General features: G+C 37.4%; 1 protein-coding gene across 1 annotated transcript in view; it reads right to left on the bottom strand.

Annotated features, from left to right (window-relative positions):
- Nucleotides 1-17,325, bottom strand: part of COL6A3 (collagen type VI alpha 3 chain) — a 107,373-nt gene extending 90,048 nt beyond the window's left edge. Inside the window, 3 exon segments of the mRNA XM_070933159.1 lie at nucleotides 3,396-4,007; nucleotides 8,549-9,148; nucleotides 17,281-17,325. Of these exon segments, the coding sequence (XP_070789260.1) occupies nucleotides 3,396-4,007; nucleotides 8,549-9,148; nucleotides 17,281-17,317 (1,249 nt within the window). The 5' untranslated portion in view covers nucleotides 17,318-17,325.
- Between the last annotated feature and the right edge of the window lie 3,554 nt (nucleotides 17,326-20,879).

Below are 20,879 nucleotides of genomic sequence, written 5' to 3'. Positions count from 1 at the left end.
ATGTGTGCTAGAAAGTCTTCCAAAGACTCTGATCATAGATTAATTGGAAAATCTTCACCTGTATATTTGATTCAATTTGATATAGGTAGTTAAGGCATCAGGCTACAAATTGGGAGACTTTGAGTTCTAGTTCTGCCTTAGGCACAAAGCCAGCTGGATGACTTTGGGCCAATCACTTTATCTCAGTTCTAAGAAGGCAGCAATGGCAAACCACTTCTGAAAAATCTTGCCAGGAAAACCGCAGGGACTTATCCAGGCAACCTCTGAAAATCAGACATGATTTGGAAAATAACATGTAAGTTGGCAACATGAATTTTTCAGGATGGAGTGCTCTGCTTTGACCACTTAATGTTCAAAGGGCTAAATTTCCTGCCATGAACTGGGCCTATTTCTACCCCTTTACCAGTTGAAAACTTGAATTTTATCTAGAAATTTTTAGATAACAAGAGAGCCTATAACCATGTTACTAGGCATGGACCATGGCATAGAAAGCTAAAGAATTCAATTTGCAATTAATCCAATTTTAACAGATGAGTTTTAGATGAAATTAGGCAACTATAATACATTGGGTCATCATTTCAGAGACGTAACTTACCTAACAGTTGCACACTTTCATGCAATTTCCCTGACCTTCACCATAATTCTGTCACAGTCTTATGCACCCCTGTGCACTCCCATGCACCTTCCCCAACCCACACCACACCCTTGACTTGAACGTCTCGCACACACCTATGCATCCTCCCTGACTCATATGACACCCTTTGCATACTATTGTGCAGCCTCCCCAATCTGTATGGCAACTTTCACACAATCCCATGCACCATCCTGATCTGAGTGCTACCTCTTGCACATCTCTGCATACCACTCTCAATGGGGAGGAATGCAATGCACCCTGTGGATCAAGAAGGGGGGGTATGCAAGAGATTTTGAGCAGGTTGCAAAGGATGCATGGGAATGCAGCACAGGTTGGGAAGGGTGCATAGGGATGCACAGAATGCAGAAGAGGTGTCATGCAGGTTAGGGGGGATTTGGATGTAGCATGGGTTGGGAAAGGCATGTGGGGGTTGAGTGCAGCATGGGTCAGAAAGAGTATATGGGAGTGCATCAGAGGTGCTGTGCAGTTCAAGGAGGACATATGGTGGTGCAATGCAAGTCAGGAAGGATGCACAGTAGTGTGTGAGAAATGTCAAATGAGTTGGGAATGGTGTGTGGGGATTAATGTGGTTGTGGGAAAGGTGCTTTATGGATCAGGGGTCAGTGCATTGGTGTGTCTTCATTCAAGAAGGGTGCATAGGGGTGCCCGAGTGGCCAGTGTAGTATGAGTGCAGATTAGCAGGTTGCACAGCTGTGGGAGATTTATCCAATAAATTTATGATCTTCCCTGCCAATTTCTTAATTGCCAGTACTCCCTATCAGCTTCCCACAAGCAAAGTTTTTCTCTGCAATCATGATCAAGTGCTGGCTTCTCCAGCGACTTTTGAGAAACGGGCAGGGAAAGTTTGAAATGATGATCATACAATGATGTCTGGCTGCAGCAGTGCAGTAGCCACAACCATTCCAAATTTCCTTCCCAAGGGAGTAATGGGTGCTGGCATTCTGTAATTTAGCCCTTTTGAAGTATCTTGGTTGAAAAAATTGTTGTCCAGTGATGCACCATTTTGTCCAATTGATGGTTAGAGACAGATATGGGAGATAGTAATATATAGGTACAGAGAATTCCATGTTCTTCAATCAAAACTGTAGGAATGTCTACATAAATGGATATCTTGTTTAGAAATGTTTAGAATGTAATGTTTAGAAATGCTACCAAAGGAAAAAGTGAAAGTAAAATCTTTTGCTGCCTATTATCAAATGTTCCCTATTAGTACCTATTGGTACCCTATAAAACCCCACCCACACTGTTCAACAATTTTTTCCAATCCACTGAAGAGGCTTCAAACGATTGGGTGTGTGGGATGGGGCAATTTGTTTCCATGTAGAATTGGATTAACCTAATTACAGAAGTGAACATTTATTTAAAAGGAGGAATGTACATCCATATTACATATTTACAAAGAGAAAAGGGAGAGGAAGAAAATGTATCTTCACAAATATAGCAACATTTAAGAGCATTTTTAATTTCAGTTCTAAAATAAAAATGTCATCAGTAATATGTACCATGCAAGAAAATATTAGTAAGAAATGTACATTTTGAAAAAGATTTAAGTTGCAGATTTTACTATATTCTAATTTAAGGGTAATTAAGTGATATCTGGAAAGTTAGCAAATTAAGGATGATGTACTGTAACTTCAAAGTGTTTATGAGCATTCAACATTATAGAGGAGGCCATTTAGAAAATTAACATTTTGTGGTTATAACTAATGTTTTCACTTCCTTGTATATTGTATGATAAGATTAGAGTAAACAGTTACATTACCAGATGGATAGATGATGGAGAAGAAAGTAGATTGACCATCTCAGGGATTAAATTTCCTATTTAAAAAATCTCTTTCCCTCAATTCTTAAAATAAATTACGGATTGCTAAATTTTTAATGAACTTATTATTATATAATTCTAACTTTGATGGGAGAAAAAAAGTATTTATATTATTTTGAAGGAGGATATACAAGTCCTTTAGAAAAAATAATAATGAATCTATGCATTTCTCTACTAATATTTTATGGCTACTAATAAAGAGCTAATAGCTGTAAATGAACTAAGTAATCACTGAATAATTAAATAGTATGGAAACTGAATAAGGGATAACTGATTCCAGCTAGCTCAATTTGGCAGAAACATCATGGTGATCAAATTAATAAATGGACAATGCTAATAACTTTGAACCTGCCATTTTTACATGTAAGGCAAAAGAAATATATAGAAAAATATATCTCACAATGTTTTCAAATGTTAGCTACAATGTATAGCAATATTTTCTATACCAACTTTTAATTGTCAAAATTATATAGTTAAAAACAAACAATAAAAACCTATCCATAAATAACTTCAAGCAATGAATAGACTCTATAGGCAGTTCTTGTATAGTAACTGTTCCAAGTTACAATGTTGATGAAAAAGCAACTTAATAACCAATCCTCTCATTTATGACTTTCACAGGTTAGTAATGCAAAGGAAAGCTGAAGTAAAATTGCAGTTTCACTTAGTGACTATTTTGCAATGACCAAGTTGCTAGCCTCAGTTGCGGTTACTAAAAAAGGGCTACCTGTATGTACCAGCTAGTGACAGGAATCAAACAGCAAAATGAATGAATGTATAAATAAATAAATAAATAAATGCATATATATATATATACATACATATCTATATCTATCTATCTATCTATCTATCTATCTATCTATCTATCTATCTATCTATATTGTTCTTTTTTTAAAAAAAGTGTTAAATAAAATGAACAAAAATTACCTTCTGTTGATGGTATTTCCACAATTTTTTCATGGAATGTCCTTATAGGTAACAAAACATCAGGAATGATGGCTGTTAGTGCAATTGTGCGGAATTCTGGGGGGGTGAAAAGCATGCTTGGTTTCTGGGCAATTTGTTCGAGTTCAGTACGATCAGCATTTCTGGCTCCCACAGCAATGACCACAATGCCATTCCTTTTAATTTCTTGTGTTGATTGGAGAACATCATCCCTGGACACACCCCCAGTGATCAGAACCAACATGCGAAGGACACCTTCATCAATTCTGGCCCCAGCAGCACTGGTGAAGAAGTTGTTTTTAACAAACCGCAATGCTGAGCCTGTATTAAGTATGGCACCACCCATTGGTTTTATTTTCCTAATATTGGTGACGATATCTTTTTTTGTCTGGAAGCTATTAAAATAAAATTCTGGTCTTACAGTATCTGCATATTGTGCCACTGCAACTTGAATGAGATCTGGTCCAATTTCCAGTCTGTTGATGATTTTGGCCACGAAATCACGAATTGCATTAAAGGGGCCAGTTCCCAATGCAGTAGAACCATCTATCAGGAAGACTATGTCTCTCTTATTGACTTCAACAACTGTAAGCAACAATATATAAGCAGTCAGTGTGCTTACTCACTGAAGAACACAAATAAATTCTGAATCGGTACAAGCATTATTAGATAAACATTCCTATTTTTTGTACAAGACATTTACTTTAATTGTTGAGTTACAGTATATTCAATCTAACTTTATGTTTATGATTTTTTTGCACTTCAGTATTTCTGCTTAAAATTCATGGGTAATATTCATGCAACTACATTTTTCTGGCTTTACAGTAGAATAACATCAAAGCCTATAAAATTCTGCCTCCCCTCCCACTTCCATGCATGGAAAGACCAAGAAAAGGTAACTAAACAACTTTATAACAGCAAAACATACCTAGGTCCAAAACCTGCAGGAAACCAACATCAGTAAGTGAACAGCTTTATGAATGAGCACACAATTCCAAAAATAAGTTAAAGGGATTTCATACTACCTTGGTAATATTCCCATTAAAAATCAATTAAATTAACCTATCACCTTGAAATGTAATGGCTCTCATATGTAATTGTGAAGAAAGCTTTATTATTGCAAGATCATGTACTTCTATGCAAACTGTCCCAAAGAGTTTCCACTGGGATCCTTTTGCCCAGTCTGCCACAGACACACTTAACTTCAACAATAGTTTCCACTTTTCCTCAAATATGGAACAACATGCTGTGATAGGTTAGTCTGATTCATCACCCAACTTCCCTGTTATACTTTAGGATGGGGCTGAAAATATTTTGAGGGGATTAAAATTGTTTTAATTGCTATAGTTAATTTTACTGTAGATAGACATTTGTATGCTACCTTAAGCCAGAAGATAGGTTGTCAGCATGTGAATGAATGAATGAATGAATGAATGAATGAATGAAGAGTGAACTCAGCACTGAGTGGAAGCAAACTAATTAACCATTGGCATCAATAATAAATAAATAATATACATATGTATTTCAGACTATGCATATCCAGCCCCAATAGAAGAATAACTCAGCAAGTTACTAAGGAAGTTGTTGAGATAGTAGTAGCAAGTCAACTACAGAGTATCCTAGATGAAGCAGATCATTTGAATCCTCATCAGTCCAAAAATGGTGATGTGGAAGATAATAGATCTTAGGGCAAACATGATTATGACTCAGATGTGAAATTCACATCAATCACTTTTAGCTCCAAAAGATCTATTACTTTGGGATGTAAGCATACTAATAAAATGATTCAACTTTCAAATCTTGAGATGATAGGTAGAGTGACTACTGCATTTGAAAGGAGGCTAATATGCATCTTTCCTGTTTTCATTTGTCCAGCACAGAAACTAGGCAAACACTCAGGAACTGTGTTTTTCACAATCTTAAGGGCAGGTTTAATTTTAGAGCCGTAATATTGCCATAAAATATTGTATACAGCTCACAGTGATTGAAAAGTCATTTAATTATTAAACATTATGGTTGAATATAATAAATGTCTGTAGTTTTAGAACTTTTCTCTTTTGGTTCCTTCCTGGGGCTGCAGATAAGTGTGACCACCTGGACTGCCAGTACAATCCTTCCTAAGGGATCCTCCCTGTATGGATTTGGGAGTGGAGTCCTAAATAAATAGCACTTGGCCTCCAACTGTCTTTTGAGGAAGTATTCTACTACAAAGTTACCCTAGATGAAGCAGTTTATCTGGACCCTCTCCAGTCATTTTCAAGCTTGGTTTTGGGACAGAGACAGCATTGAATTCATACATAATTCATTGTAAATTATACTAAATCATAAAGACAAGACAATTCTATTATTCTAATCCAGACTTCCAGGGAGAAAGCCTTAACATTTTCAAAGACCACCCAGGTAACCTGAAGGTTGGAAAGCAAGAAGATGTAGCTTTTTCCACCCTACTTGCCTTTTCAACCCACCCACCCCACTTTGTTCCTAGGATTATTTAAAGTTTGAAACAGGGTTGGAAACAGGGCTTTGGTTGGATCTCATTTTCATTATCTCCAAAACTGCAACATTCAACTTGGAAAAATAGAGAGACAGATTTATGAAATAGAGATTCCAGACTGAAAAATATCAGGTTATTTGACCTATCACCAGGACACTGATGGGTACCATTTTTCAATCTGGAATCTCAGTGACAGGAAAGATTACTAAGAGTTTCATTCTATGAGTTGCTTTTATCTTTCAGATCCTGCTGTTGCATAGCAGATAAGATATAGAGTGAGCACATTTTAAATTGCAGTAGACTGTTTATTTCATTCTAGAACCCCAAGATAGCACAGACAAAGATCTGAGAATGCTGAGACCCTGAAACTTGAAGTAGAGGAAGAACCTAGAGCAGGAGTGTTCAACTCGTGGCCGTCATATGCTGGCCACCCCATTCCCATTTTAGCAAAGGGGAAAAAAGTTGTGATACGTCACATGACAACAACATGTCATCGCAAGTTTGACACCCCTGACCTAGAGCTTATTGACTGGGAAATTCTGGGAGCTGAAGTCCACACAGCTTAAAGTTGCCAAGTTTGAAAAACACTGACCTAGAGGAAGTGCAAAGTTGGTGCCTTGTATAAAAAAAGGTGGACCTTTTTGAAGTAGAAATCCCAGACAGACTTGTATGTGTGGATTAAGCAAACAGTATTGATATGTATAAATGTGTGCATTGCGTAGATTGAAGACCAAAACTTTTAAGACAAGCAAAGGTGAAAGTAAAGGTTCATTCTCTGAGCTTGTCGGTTGGTTTCCAAACATTTCATTACCAGGCTAGATAACATCTTCAGTGGAGTTTAGGGGATGTCAGTCAGGGGTAAAATGCACTTATCTTTCCTACCAGCTCGCTTCACTTGCATGCGCCATTGTCTGCGCATGCGCAGAGGGTCAAAACCGGGACATGATGATGTCCCAGTTTGGGAGAGCACAGCCTCATGCAGCCAAACCACCCACTGCTGGCGCTACCAGCACGCACAAGCCGGATAGAGACGGTTGCATTTCACCACGGATGTCAGTGTTCTTTTTATAACAGCTTCAGGTATGGATGTGTGTCAAGTGAGGGTCTTGTGACAGGTCTTGTGATGGGTCAGCTGTCAGTCATCAGTTAGTCTTGTGATGAGTGTTGTGATAAGATTACCTCAGGTCAGGGTCCTTGGGAGGTGAATTGCTGGGGGGGAGGTGAAGGAATTGTGTGGATTGATTGAGGGTCAGTGCTGTCTCTGGTTGACTGTGTAGCTGATTTGAATTCTGAGGGATTCATAGCTGGTTGTAGGTCAATGTGTCTGTTGATGGAATTATTTGTGGAGTGCCAGGCTTTGATGAACTCACAAGCATGGCGGGTGGTAGTGTGGCCAATGATTTTTTTGTTGCTCCAATTGAACTGGTGCTGTTTAGTGTTGATGTGGGTAGAGATTAAGGATTTGGGATCATGGAATTTGACTGCCAGCTGGTATTTGTGGATCCTGGTTTTTAATTGATGTGATGATACAGTTGACTCATCAAGACCCATCACAAGAGTCAGTGATGACTCACAGATGATCCATCACAAGTCCTGTCACAAGACCTTCACTTGATACACCCGCACCTGAAGCCTTTATAAACAGAGGAACACTGACAGTGACATCACCTAAACTCTGCTGAAGATGTTACCTAGCCTGGTAATGAAATGTTTGGAAACCATCCAACAAACTCAGAGAACGAATCTCCACCCTCATCCTACACCCAAGCTATAGATATTTGCCACTATTACAAGCAAAGATTTTCCCCTTCTCATCCTTCACTCTGATGTTTATTCTTTCCCTGAAAAAACTAAGAAAGATGAGTTCCTAAATTTCAGGCAAAATGTTAAAATTGGCAATGCCATTTGGAATTTCACAACTCCTGTTCATGATTGTGGTCATAATAATGGCAATAGTAGTAACATAACTGCTATTTCTTAGTGCATTTTTTAAATGGCAAAGTACATAAGTAAGTACTACTTGAGGACCCAGTTTGTGGGGGCAATAAGCTGACTTTGTATAAATATACAAAAGTATGAAGGCTATTGCTTAACGCATTGTAAGCCGCCCTGAGTCTCCGGAGAAGGGCGGCATATAAATCAAATTTAAAAAAAAACTTTGGTGGGAAGATAACAGCATTTCATGTGCCTTGGTGTATAGTCATGCCAGTATGGTATCTATGTTTATGCAGTTATACATAAGCATCTGCCCTCAATCCAGAGGTGGGTTTCAGCAGGTTCTGACCAGTTCTGGAGAACCGGTAGCGGAAATTTTGAGTAGTTCGGAGAACCGGTAGTAAAAATTCTGACTGGCCCCGCCCCCATCTATTCTCTGCCTCCCAAGTCCCAGCTGATCGGGAGGAAATGGGGATTTTGCAGTATCCTTCCCCTACCACGCCCACGAAGCCACGCCCACCAAGTCATGCCATGGCCACGAAGCCACACTCACAGAACTGGTAGTAAAAAAATTTGAAACCCACCACTGCCTCAATCCCATCATTCTCAATCCTCAGGCTACTGTCAAACAAATAACATTTGATATAAGAGCAAATATAACTAAATTGAAGATAACAGTGCATTGAAAAATACATACCTTCTGTAAGAATGGTTGGGGCATCTAACAAAATGAGCCTTTGGGCCACTCCAACAATGTTTGGCAGTAAGAGTTCTTGAAGTTCACCAAGGTTACGTGTATCCAGGGCAGTAAATACGAAGCTTGCATCAGTAGCAATTTGCTGAAGCTCTGCATTGTCAGCATTTTGGACCCCAATGCAAAATGAGAATATACTAGCTTGCTTAATTGCTAAAACTCCTTCTCTTATGTCATCACTAGACTCAATATTACTTATGAGCACTAAAATCTGTGGCACACCTTCCTCTATTCTGCTGCCTCCTGAGTGGGTGAAGTGGTTTTGCATGACAAAATCAAGAGCGTCTCCAATATTAGCTTCCTCGCCACCAAGAATGCTAAGGGCCTTCACTGCCTCTAGAATATCAACTTTTTGGGTGTAGCTGTTCAAGGAGAATACAGTTCTGGGTTCATCACTAAACATAACCACCCCAATGTGTATGAGCTCAGCTCCAACTGAGAGTCTTTCAATTAAATTTGCAATGAAATCACGAATGGCTGAGAAAGTGACAGCGCCGTTCTTTGATCCGTCAATAAGGAAAATAATGTCAGCAGATTCTTGTGCTTGAAAAAAAGAGAAATGCAACAGGTGAAAGCATTAAACCAAGTGAATCCATGCAAGTTGAATAGTGTTCGACATGTTTCTTTGAAAAACAGCAAGAAACACGATTATGGAGGGAAAAAACATGTGGTGACCAAAGTCAATGAAACTTGCCTGCCAGTTCTGCATTCTGATTGAATATGAATGATCAGTCTTTAGAAAAATTGCCCCAAGGACAGTTTTTGTATTGTAAAAACTTGCAAATTACTATATTTTGCAATCACAGATGGGCCATTCTCATATTAAAATAAAATGAGGCTCTAAAACAACTTCATCATCAAAGAAATGTGAACTTTGTACATGGCAGGAGAAGCTTTTTTCTATATACAATGCCTTCTTATGCCACATTTCAGTTATATGTAGTCCAGGGTTTACTTCCTACACCCATAAAATGTGACAAAATATAAATGGAAAATGTTTCCATTTTGACATTCAACATGGATCAGAAATAAGAAACAGTTTAATTTGGAATTCTCTATATATTTACTTCAAAGGGTCTTAAATCAGAGAAAAATACATGGAATTGCATGGCAAATGAAGCAATCATGCATTTGTTTTCAAAATACAAATTTGAGTCAAGTGGCTAATGATAATAAATGCAATGGAATAATAATAAAATTATAGGAGTTAAGAAAAATATTTTTGAAGCAGAAAAGATTTTAAAGGCCTATCGTGTTAAAAATGTAATATAATAAATAAAGGAATTTTTGGGAACTGGGAAACATACTTATAAAATTTTATGTTTCAATTTATTAAACAAATTAAGAATTAAATAAATACTTCATTCAAAAGCCAAATGTTTGTGTGTATATATACTTTCTGTATCTAAGGATTATTAGATTATTCAATTATATTTGTCTGCATATTTTCTAATTCTAATCTACATAAAACCAAAGTGCAAAAGAAAAGAAAGTAAGCATATATAAGTATCCTTTATGGGAATATAATGTTAACATTACAACAAAAACGTACTTCTGATTTAATTGTTCACATATTACCACTGGATATTCAATCAAGTAATGCAGAATCATGTTAAAGCAATAAATCCAGTCACAACAATTATCCAACCACATATGCTATGCCTGTTTCTGGATCCACAATAGTGAACCTAATAATTGCACGGAGAATGTATTTTTCAACTGAGAAGATGGATTTTTAATATTATTATGATCATGTATTTATTTCAAGTCTCTCATAGTTGAATAGAATTTTTAGAGTTATATCCAATCATTCTATAACAGTGATGGCTAACCTTTTCAGTGCTGAGTGCTGAAAGTGTGTGCGCACACACACGCCCATAATGCAACGCGCACGCCCCTGTGTGCGTCCTGCTCCGCGCATGCATGCACGACCTCCTGTGTGCACCCTGCCCCATGCATGCATGCACACCCCCCACATGTGCCTCTCCCCCACGCATGCGTGAGCCCCGCACATGCGTGGCAGATTTAAAAACCAGCTGGCCGGTGGGAGGCACGCCTGCATGTGCAGTGGAACTGAGCTGGGGTGACAGCTCACGTGCCCGCAGATAGGGCTCTGCGTGCCATCTGTGGCACACATGCCATAGATTTGCCATCACATCTCTATAATATTTCTGCTTGCTGGTGGAATAAATATACCATGGTGCTGAATTCATTTCTTCCTCCGTCTTGCACAAGTCTGTGCACCCATCACTCAGGAAGAGCAATGAAAAACCTAGTTGTATTTATGGAAGGAGATACATGGAACGGTTCACATAATCTAGTAGCCTAAACTTTCTCATTTACCATCATCTAATCCTGGGTTAACTACTCTCAGACATTTCAATCAAAAGAATATATTATATATAATATTATATGTATATACTGTATATAATATACTATTATAGTATATTATGTATATATTATACTATATATATATATATATATATATATATATATATATATATATATATATACATACATACATACATACATATAATATATGCATAATATATATATTAATTTAAGCTTTGTTCAAAATTTCCTGTTTATTATTTTAGTAATCAGATTCTTAGCCATATGGCTATGCATCAGTAATATACTCCTAAAACTAGGATTTATAAAGTTATGTTCCTTCTTCCCAGAAACTTTTGAGACAGCCTGTTATATAATACCTTGTAAGAGCCAGTCTGAATATACAGTGACTCTCATTTCTTCTAAGCCTATTAACTGGTAAAAGTATAGCTCAAAGAGGAGCCACCTCTCCTTATCCCTTTTTGACTACTGTTTGTGATGAAGATTTCTTGGAAACTCAGAAAGTTTGAAAAATTCAAATTGGACTAACTTTTTAAAAATGTTTAGATTTTAAAAAAAATGTATAGACTTTCTGTTAAATACTGCAAATTGCAAGGAAACAGGAAGACGATATATATAATAGTTGGATAATTTGTCACTGCTGAAGAATCTTTATACCAAAGAATACAATGAAAGGTTGAAGTATTGATGAAAAGCAGACTAAAGCATGCTTTTTAGAGTTTCAGAACAGCAAAGAAAAGGCTTGAAAGGAAGCAGTAACTAAGGTAGTGTGTAATATATACCAAGGCAATTTCAGCTTTAAAGTTTCCAATTACACAGAGCATATTGTTGAAAAGTAAACACTTGCAGTTACTAGAATAGTGAACATTCTCTTCCACTCTGCATTTGAAAATAGTTCCTTGTAGTGTTTAATATGGGAGCATTGTTAAATTCATAAGTTGTCATTTCAACTCATTGAAAAAAGATTAATTAATTAGCCAGCCTGTTAATTTTTGAAACACCTATTTATTGTTAGAGAAAAATACTTCTTCACATTATTGTTGGGCACAAGTAACCAAGCATCATATCTGAATGCATGTAGAAAGAAACATCTGTTTTTAGAACAATCATTTGCATATTTTTACCCAACACAAAATTATCACCTTAAGCATTGATACAGAGCTCTGCCTGCAGAGTAGTATGTGTGCTTATGAACTCTTGATAAGTTATTGCCTCAAGGCTCAAGAGTCTTCTGTTAATGAAGGCTAGCTAGAAAGTCCTGCTCAGCATCTGATGAAGCTCCCAGAACCCTAATTCATTGAGGGGAGAGACCAACTGCCAGACAGCAGAGTCCCGTAGGGATGAAAGCAGCTATCAGGAAAGTAATTGCAGACTTCCGGTCTGGCTTCCGTCTCCACCAGACGGTCCTCCGTGACTGCCAGCCCCGTTGCCTGTAAAGAGCCACCTTTACATCTGAAAGGCGGTTCGAAAAACTCCATTTCCTGATGGAAATGTGAGCCAGAGCAGGCGAGGGCAGGTAGAGCCCTCTGCGAAGTCCCCAGAGTTTTTTTTTTTTACTCTTGGGGACGAGCAGAGCGGGGCTCCCTATTTTCGCTCGCCGCTGCTCCGGGCTTCGGGAGGACTCTGCCTTTTTGCAGAGTTAGGTGCCGGGACCAGACCAACTAATAAAATAACAGATGGTTCAGTTAAAGAGAGTGAGATTTGTACCTGGGACCCTAAACCGCAAGTATTTTTAATGATTTTACAAGTGTTTCTAACTGAATGGAAAAAATAAGTTTAAAATGGCGACTGCTGAGGCTTGAGAAGAAAGCCGAAAGTGAAAGTCCTTCCGTAATAAGCTACACAGTATCGAAATATACAGTGTCAGCTAGACTAAAAGGAAAATATCCATTTTAAGTTTCTTTTTTTTTGAGATCTGTATTTGATCTTGTTTGGGGAGAAGTTTTCTTTAAAAAAAAAAGCTTTTTTGTGTGGCAGGATGGCTGACAAACAAGCAGTGGGGGGGTGTTCCCCCATCCACAATTAGCTGAACAAGCTCTGAGCCTACAGACTCTGCAGAATGGTTTTAATTTAAAAGAATTTCTTCAGGAGGAAATGGCAAAATATCATGAGACTATGAACCAGAAATTTGAGAAATTAAGGCAGGAAATTAAAGAAATGATACAACTAAAGTATGATAATCTGCAACGAAAGATTGTAACAGTGACTAATGCTTTTTCAGAAGTTGTTATAAAGATGGATACAAATATCAAATTATTAGAGTCTAAAATGGAGGAAGTTGATGATAAGATTTATAATTTGGACAATAAAATACAAAGAATTGAAAATGATTTGATAAATATTCAAGACAATAGTTTAGAAGTAAAGTCTAAAAAGGAAGCTGGTCACGAGACTTACAATGCAGAAGATATAAAGCAAGGGATTGAAAGAGAAGTTGTAATGATGCAATACAGGCTCACAGAATTTGCGGTCAGAATGAGAGGATTACAGGAAAATAATAGAGATGATCTAAGAAAAATATCTGCTCAAGTTCTGGCTGGGATTTTAAAGGTTCATCCTGAGGAGGTATCTTATAAGATTGACAAGGCCTATAGAGTAAATTCTTGGATTGCAAAGCAAAGGCAACTGCCTAGAGATGTGGTGATTTACTTCACAGATAAAGAAATAAGAAATGATATTGTGCAAAAATCCTTTAATTCTACTCCACAATTGTATGGAAGAAAGATCTGGATATATAAAGAATTGCCGCCTAAGATGTTAAAAGATAGAAAGAAATTTGGACTTTTGGTGACTGAGCTAAAAAAACAAAATATTTCATTCAGGTGGGATGTTCCAGTTGGTATAATATTGAGATATCAAGGAGAAAGATATCAGCTAAATACTGTTGAAAAAGCGGAAGAATTTTACTACAAGGTCCTCAAAAAGCAAAATCAACAAGAGATAGAAATTCAAGAAAAGCAGAAGGAGGTGGAAGTAATGAAGAAACAACAAGTTACAGAGGTCTCTACAGATGAGCTGCTTTTGGATTCTCTTTCAGAGGTCTCAGCTGGACCATTTAATACAAGAGAGGCGGCTCTGGATTCTAATGTAATGACTTATCAAGTCACAAACCAGCATGGAAATCAATTAGTTGATATACAATTTATAGAACCAGAATGGAGATTTAAGCCACAAAAGCGAAACCAACAAGATCAAGTTATAGATCAGCTTGAAAACCAAATAGTTGATATACAATCTACAGAAAGGAATTCAGGATGGAGATCCAACCCACAAAAAGTTAAGAAAAGAAGAAGCAGGTTTCACAAAAACAAAAACTTTTAAACTAAACAACAGTGTAATGCCAGTTATTTAAGAGATGATTGAATACATGAAAAGATAGCTGAGGCAAAGTATTGGTTTATATTATCCTGAGGAGAGTGACAGACTTCTGCAGTGCTGTACTTTTGGGATGTGAAAAGGGCCTTAAACTGAATGGATTGGAACTATCTTTTTTTGGATTCTTTGATAAATATATTATGTTTATGCTGAGTTACAAGGCAAGAGAGTTATGGGATTGGGGCACGCAGAAGATCTGGTTGTTACCCTATTACGGTGGTTGGAATTAATAATTTGGATAAAAGACACCTCTACAGACACTATATGGAATACAAATACAAAGTCACTCAGGTGGTTTTTTTTTATTATTATTATTATGAAGATATTTGCTATTGATGGGGGCAGATGGTAATTGAAGATACCGAACATACTGTTGGAATTAGGATGTGATGTTACCCTAATATGGGTGATGGAGTTTATAATCTAGTTGAAAGACATTACAGAAGATATTATATGGATTACAAGCCTAAAGTCTTTTTAAGAGGATTTTATTTACATAAGGGAATATTTTTTAGTGGAGTGGGCAGAAGAATAAAGATATTAAGAATTATTAAGTATGGTAGTCTTGTAGGAAAGTGGGTGGAGACAGGTTAGTTTATTGATTGTTTAGTTTAAGAAAAGGGATATTATGTTTAGATATGAATATATGTAAAAGATTTGAGTTAAGAGATATAACGATGGGGGTGAAGGAAATGGGTAGACTATGAACTGAATAAATGTTAAATTAGGATTTATTATATAGTTTTATAGCGGAAGGTTGTTTTTAAATGATAGATTAATATACATAAAAGATTTGATTTATTATTATGCTAAATTAGGAGTTATTATATAATGTTATAGTAGAAAGTCATTTTGAAATGTATAGTATAAGGGGGATATGATAATCTTATTAGAAAGAAAGGGTCAGCATATGGGAATGGAGTAAGGAGATGGTAAAGTATTATATAATCTGTTATGAATTTGGGTTTTATTATGAAGAAGTCACAGGGGGAGGGGAGGGGGGAGGGGGGGTTAGGGAGGAGGGGGGGAAAAGGGGGGGGAAATTTTGTATTTGAAAAACATTTTCAATAAAAAAAAAAGGAAAGTAATTGCAGAAAAGGGAAGTTTCCATTCATCCAGTAATAAGTCTTTCACACCTTGGTTCCCATAATTCTCTAAGGATATTCAAAATGATGCATCTTCCATTTACTCCATTGTTTTTGCAATGTGATTTTTTTTTTACATCGAAATCATGGATATTCTGTTTTAAAAATGAGAAAAAATTTTCCTGGAGGTAAAATCAGTACAGATTTCTCAGATAGGCTTTTTTTTAAGTTATAGTTAAATATAGATAGTATGATGGGTAGCATATAATTCTGGGCATGGCTAGTTTAGTGAAGAGAAGGACCAGGGGAGATATGATAGCAGTATTCCAATATTTGAACGGCTGCCACAAAGAGGAAGGGGTCAAGCTATTTTCCAAGACACCTGAAGGCCAGACAATGAATAATGGATGGAAACTGATCAAGCACAGATTCAACCTAGAAATGAGGAATTTTCTGACAGTGAGAACAATCAACCAATGGAACAGCTTGCCTTCAGAAGTTGTGGGAGCTTCAGCACCAGAGGCTTTCAAGAAGAGATTGGACTACCATTTGTCAGAAACAGTGTAGGGTCTCTTGCTTGGGCAGGGGGTTGGAATAGATGGCCTACCAGGTCCCTTCCAACTCTGTTAATCTATTAAATCTACTAAATAAATAAAATGATAAAATAGAATAGCTTAGCAGAGAAGAGTACTTCCTGATTTCCTGTAGGACTCTCATTATTTGCCCTATTTATGAAAACATTTGGTTGTGAATCATGAAGAAACGTAATTGAACCAAAGTGAATAAAAAGTAACAAAACAAGGCAAATATTATAAAGCTTTTGGGTTTGGTTTGGTTTTTTGCAACATTATTCCTTTCCTGAATTTCAAGGGATAAAAGCAAATGGCTAAGAATGCAGGCTTGCAGAATAATAATTGATAAATTTAAATCAATAAGATTTCCTGCTCTATTTCATCATTTTTACTAATTAAATAAAACAATTTTTATTCCAGTCAGATTATTTCCTCCCCTCTTCTTCTGCTTAATGTAAAGGTGGGATTTACAGGAGATTTCCTCTTTAATTCTGCTATCCAGCTGGGAGCCAATGACTTCTGGTTCCCTTTCTTCCCTTTGTCCATTTGTGTATCCAGGAGGGCAGAGATAATTAGAAAGCTGGGGAGAGGCACAGCCTGAGGAGGCTGACAGGGAAATCACATGTAATGGTGGAAAAGCATTATATGGGGAGGGGGAGAGACCCTTTGTTTTGAACCCCTTGAATGTGCATCTTAGGGCTTTTCCAGGCAAACTCTTACAACTAAGGAGAGGCTAAACATCCCACAATTAATAAATTGCAAAACATTGTGGGGGGAAAGGGCTTCTCTTCTAGCTACCAGTAACAGTAGTCAGATAAACACAGATGTCTTACTCTTTGTACCACCTATGACATTTTGTAAAAATCTTAAAATTCTGTGTATTGTAAGTGCTATAATTGTATAATTTAATTTGTCTGGATATTACACACTCCCTGGCAGGAGCATTCAAGCATCCAAGCATGGAATAACTCATGCAGTACTTTTTTAAAAAACTGACAGTAATGAAAATATTTGCAACAATATTCTGTTCAACATCTTTTCACCTTATCATTTTGCTTGCATTCTTTCTCTACACTCTTTCTCTACACTGCATGCTATTTTAGTATTAGCCACACATCATACAGACAGAAAATATTAGTATAGCACTAGAAGTAAAGTTAATTATTGTTACCTTGAAATGCCCTTGCGCTACATATCAAATGCTCAAATGCTCAAATGCTTAAAATTATGGAAAAGTAGCAAATAATTCCCTCAGACACAAATATTGCAATGGCAGAGGAGATAGTGTTACCTGTGATGTCTTTAATCCCTCCTTCTACTCCAGCCATTTCTGGAGCCATGGATGAGTGAATGCTGGCAACTAAGTCGCCTACAATGCCGTGGAGAGCAGTAAAGTTCTCTAGGTTGAATAGGTGCATATCAAGGGGTTCGCTTGCTATTTCCTTTAATTCCCCTTCCACTGCATCCTGCACTCCAATGGCAAACATGTTTACCTCAGCAGTTTTAAGTATAGATGATGGTAGAGCCACATCATCCTGGGATCGTCCATCCGTTAACACTATAATAATCTGGGGGATGCCATTGCTTGCTCTGCTTCCAGCAGCTTTAGTTAGATGGTTCCGAATTAGGAATTCTAATCCTTGTCCGGTCTTGGTTCCTCCCCCCATGTAAGGCATGTGTGAAATATGGAAGAGGACATCTTGCAAAGTATGATAGGTGTTTAACTGGAACTCTGAATGTGGGTTTCCGCTGAACTGGACCAGACCAAACCGAAAATCATTTCCACCCACATCTAATTGTTTTACAACATCATACAGAAACTCCCGAACAAGTTGGAAATGTTCGTTTCCAATGCTCCAAGAGGAATCCACTAGAAATATTATATCAGCAGCAGCACCGATTTTGACATCTTTAAAAAAACACATTGATTTATGATTTTCCAGAGGTTATGGTGGGGAGAAAGATCTTGTCCTACATTAATACCCAGGCTGTTCTTTTATATCACCAACAACACTGAGTTCATTTACACTGGGACAGATGGAAACTTTTCAAATCCTGGAAATTATTCTTTTTTAACGCACATTGAGTGATGTGGAAATTTTAAACTTCTAAAGCAGCTTGTAGAAATGCATTTTCCTTGCTAAACTAAGCTAGAACTGTTTCCACTGCAATATTTGCAAGGACAACAAGGAATAATGGATGGAAACTGACCAAGGAGAGATTCAACCTAGAAAATAAGGTAGAATTTTCTGACAGTGAGAACAAACAACCAATGGAACAGCTTGCCTTTAGGAAGTTGTGGGAGCTTCATCATTGGAGGCTTTCAGGAAAAGATTGGACTGCCATTTGTCAGAAGTGGTTTAGGGTCTCCTGCTTGGGCGGGGGTTGGACTAGATGACCTGCAAAGTCCCTTCCAACTCATCTAATCTAATCTAATCTAATCTAATCTAATCTAATCTAATCTAATCTAATCTAAACATTTTGTATGATTTTAGTATGATTTCCTTGCCTAGGTAAGATAAAACAAGTGTGCTCTTTATATACTTGGTTCCTTCTTCTACAGGAACTACACAAATTATGGAGTATATTAAAAATATATTCACTCAATAGTTCATTGAGGAATACCGAGACTAATCCAAGACACAAGAGATATTGAAAGGGAGTAAATCAGTGGTGGGTTCCAACCAGTGTTACTACCAGTTCTCTTCGTGCATGCACTTTGCTCCGCGCAATCGTGTTAGGTTTCTGGCTAGCTGAGATGCGGCAATCAACTCTGCCTCATCTATCAGCTGGGCTAAAAAAACAGAAATAAAGGTAGGAATAAAACAGGGGCAGGCGGGAGGGCCCAGCTCCCAGTCAAAGAGAATCGATTCGGTGACGTCACATTGTCACCACTACCAGCTTGGCCGAACAGGGTGAACTGGTAGCAACCCACCACTGGAGTAAATCTGGACAGCACTTAATGTGCCAATCTGAAGTTCCATAGATGAGTTTCCATTGAACAGGATCACTCACTTCCTAATGAGTGGCAGGAGATTTTCTGTTTCTTTCCTCCATCCCTCTCCCTCTCCCTCCCTCCCTCTCTCCCCCCCCCCTCTCTCTCTCTCTCTCTCCCTAGTTCACATATCCTGTAAAGCAGTGATTTCCCACCTTAAAGCTCAGCAGTCTGGAAGGGGGAGAGGGGAACTGGCCCGTGCATGTGCATGCACATGTGCAAGCTGGCCCACCACATGTGCAAGTTAAGCTGCACACGTATGTGTGTGTGCTGGCCCACCAGTCATGCAGCCCTGTTCCAAACAAGCCACATCCGGTAGCGGGCTGCAGCCTGGGGGTTGGGAATCCCTGCTGTAAAGTTATTAGTTTTGATTTAGTGCATGAAACTAACCAATGTGGGTTATAAACCATATTTTATGGCTTAGCATTTTATGAGAGCTCAGTTGCTTTAGAATAATCAGTAAGATCAGATTATCACCATGATAGTCAGCAGTCTAGTTCCTTTTTGGAGAAAAGTCCCTCCCTCTGTTTCCTGGAATTTGTGTTTTAATTGCTATCCAGCAAGTCAGTGAAACAAAGAAGGAAGAAATGAAGGAGCATATTTCCTTCTCTACCCCACACTAAATAGCAGATACTAAAAGGGAAAAGTGGAGGTCTGGTGTGGTGGGGGGGGACGACTTAGTAATAGAAAGAGTTCAGGGGCAGCTGCGAGGAACAGTTTTTCAGATTTATTTTAAAAAGGTTGTTCTGAAATAAGTTGTTACAGTACTTGTTCTGCGTTTTTTTACTCTGGCTCATGTTAAATACCTTTGTATAGTACCAATATTATAAGAACATGATGCTGTCTTTGTTCATCAGACAGAAGAAAAGTCAAATTAAAATTAATTGAAAATTGTACCAATGTCCAATATTTCCCAAATATTTTGTAATATTACTTAATTCTTTACTGTAAAAAAGAAGAATCAAGTATAAAATCAATCATCTGTATCATTGGAAAAAGAACATTTATCTCTTTAGAAATGTAACATATGAAAGTTGGCTCCCTTTCACAAAAATATCCCCATTTTTCGTATGCTGTGTCTACACCACAAATGACATTGATCTATTCCAGCAGACCCATTGTTTAAGGATGAAAAGGGTAGATACAGCAGAGGCAACTGCTTGTTCACCAAGGCAGGCATGCAAGAGATGTGATACATACAGTAAATGTGTCTATGTTCACACAACAAAGATTCAAGACAGACATTGGCAATCAGTACTACAGCAATATACAAAGCAATAGATTTTTCCCTTCAAAATTTCCAAGGAAAACCTGGGATAAATTTCATTTTTAAATACCAAATCATTTAAAAATAGAAGACACTTACTAATTTCTTTGAGCTGTGCATCAGCCTCATGATTGCCTAAGAGTAAAAGACAACAGATTGTTGCAAAAATCAAATGATGACACTTCCTCATTATGTTTGGTTATGAGTTGTTAGCTTTTCAAAGCATCAGTTTTAGATCTGAAAAGAAATGGAAATATTGTCAGTTAAATATTCCTGTTGAAATTTGATATACAGAACCCAATAATGTATCCTCATAATAATGCTGACTTTGTTTTTGTTTTTCTATAGTAAAATAGTGTAATTTCTTCACTATAAAGTATCTCATTGATGTTCATAAGAAGACTTTTTTTCTCACCTTTTCTGGTACCAGTTAATGCTCGCTGGGATTCAAATATCTTCCAATGAAACCAATAACCAAATTTGAGCCAAGTGGCATCTCCTATTCTTTCCCTCACCTCTTCCAAAATAATTATCCCCTTGGACTTGGCTAGGTAAGACACACCTTTGAATATATTCCCAATGTTGTAACCTCAATGTCACCCAGTTCAGCTACTGGTTTAGGATATTC

Source organism: Pituophis catenifer, unplaced genomic scaffold (genome assembly GCF_029215685.1).
Source record: "Pituophis catenifer annectens isolate HBS135680 unplaced genomic scaffold, rPitCat1.0.hap2 SCAF_1, whole genome shotgun sequence".
Lineage (NCBI taxonomy): Eukaryota > Metazoa > Chordata > Lepidosauria > Squamata > Colubridae > Pituophis > Pituophis catenifer.
Note: the sequence above shows the minus strand (reverse complement) of the source record. Positions and strands in the feature narration are given on the sequence as shown.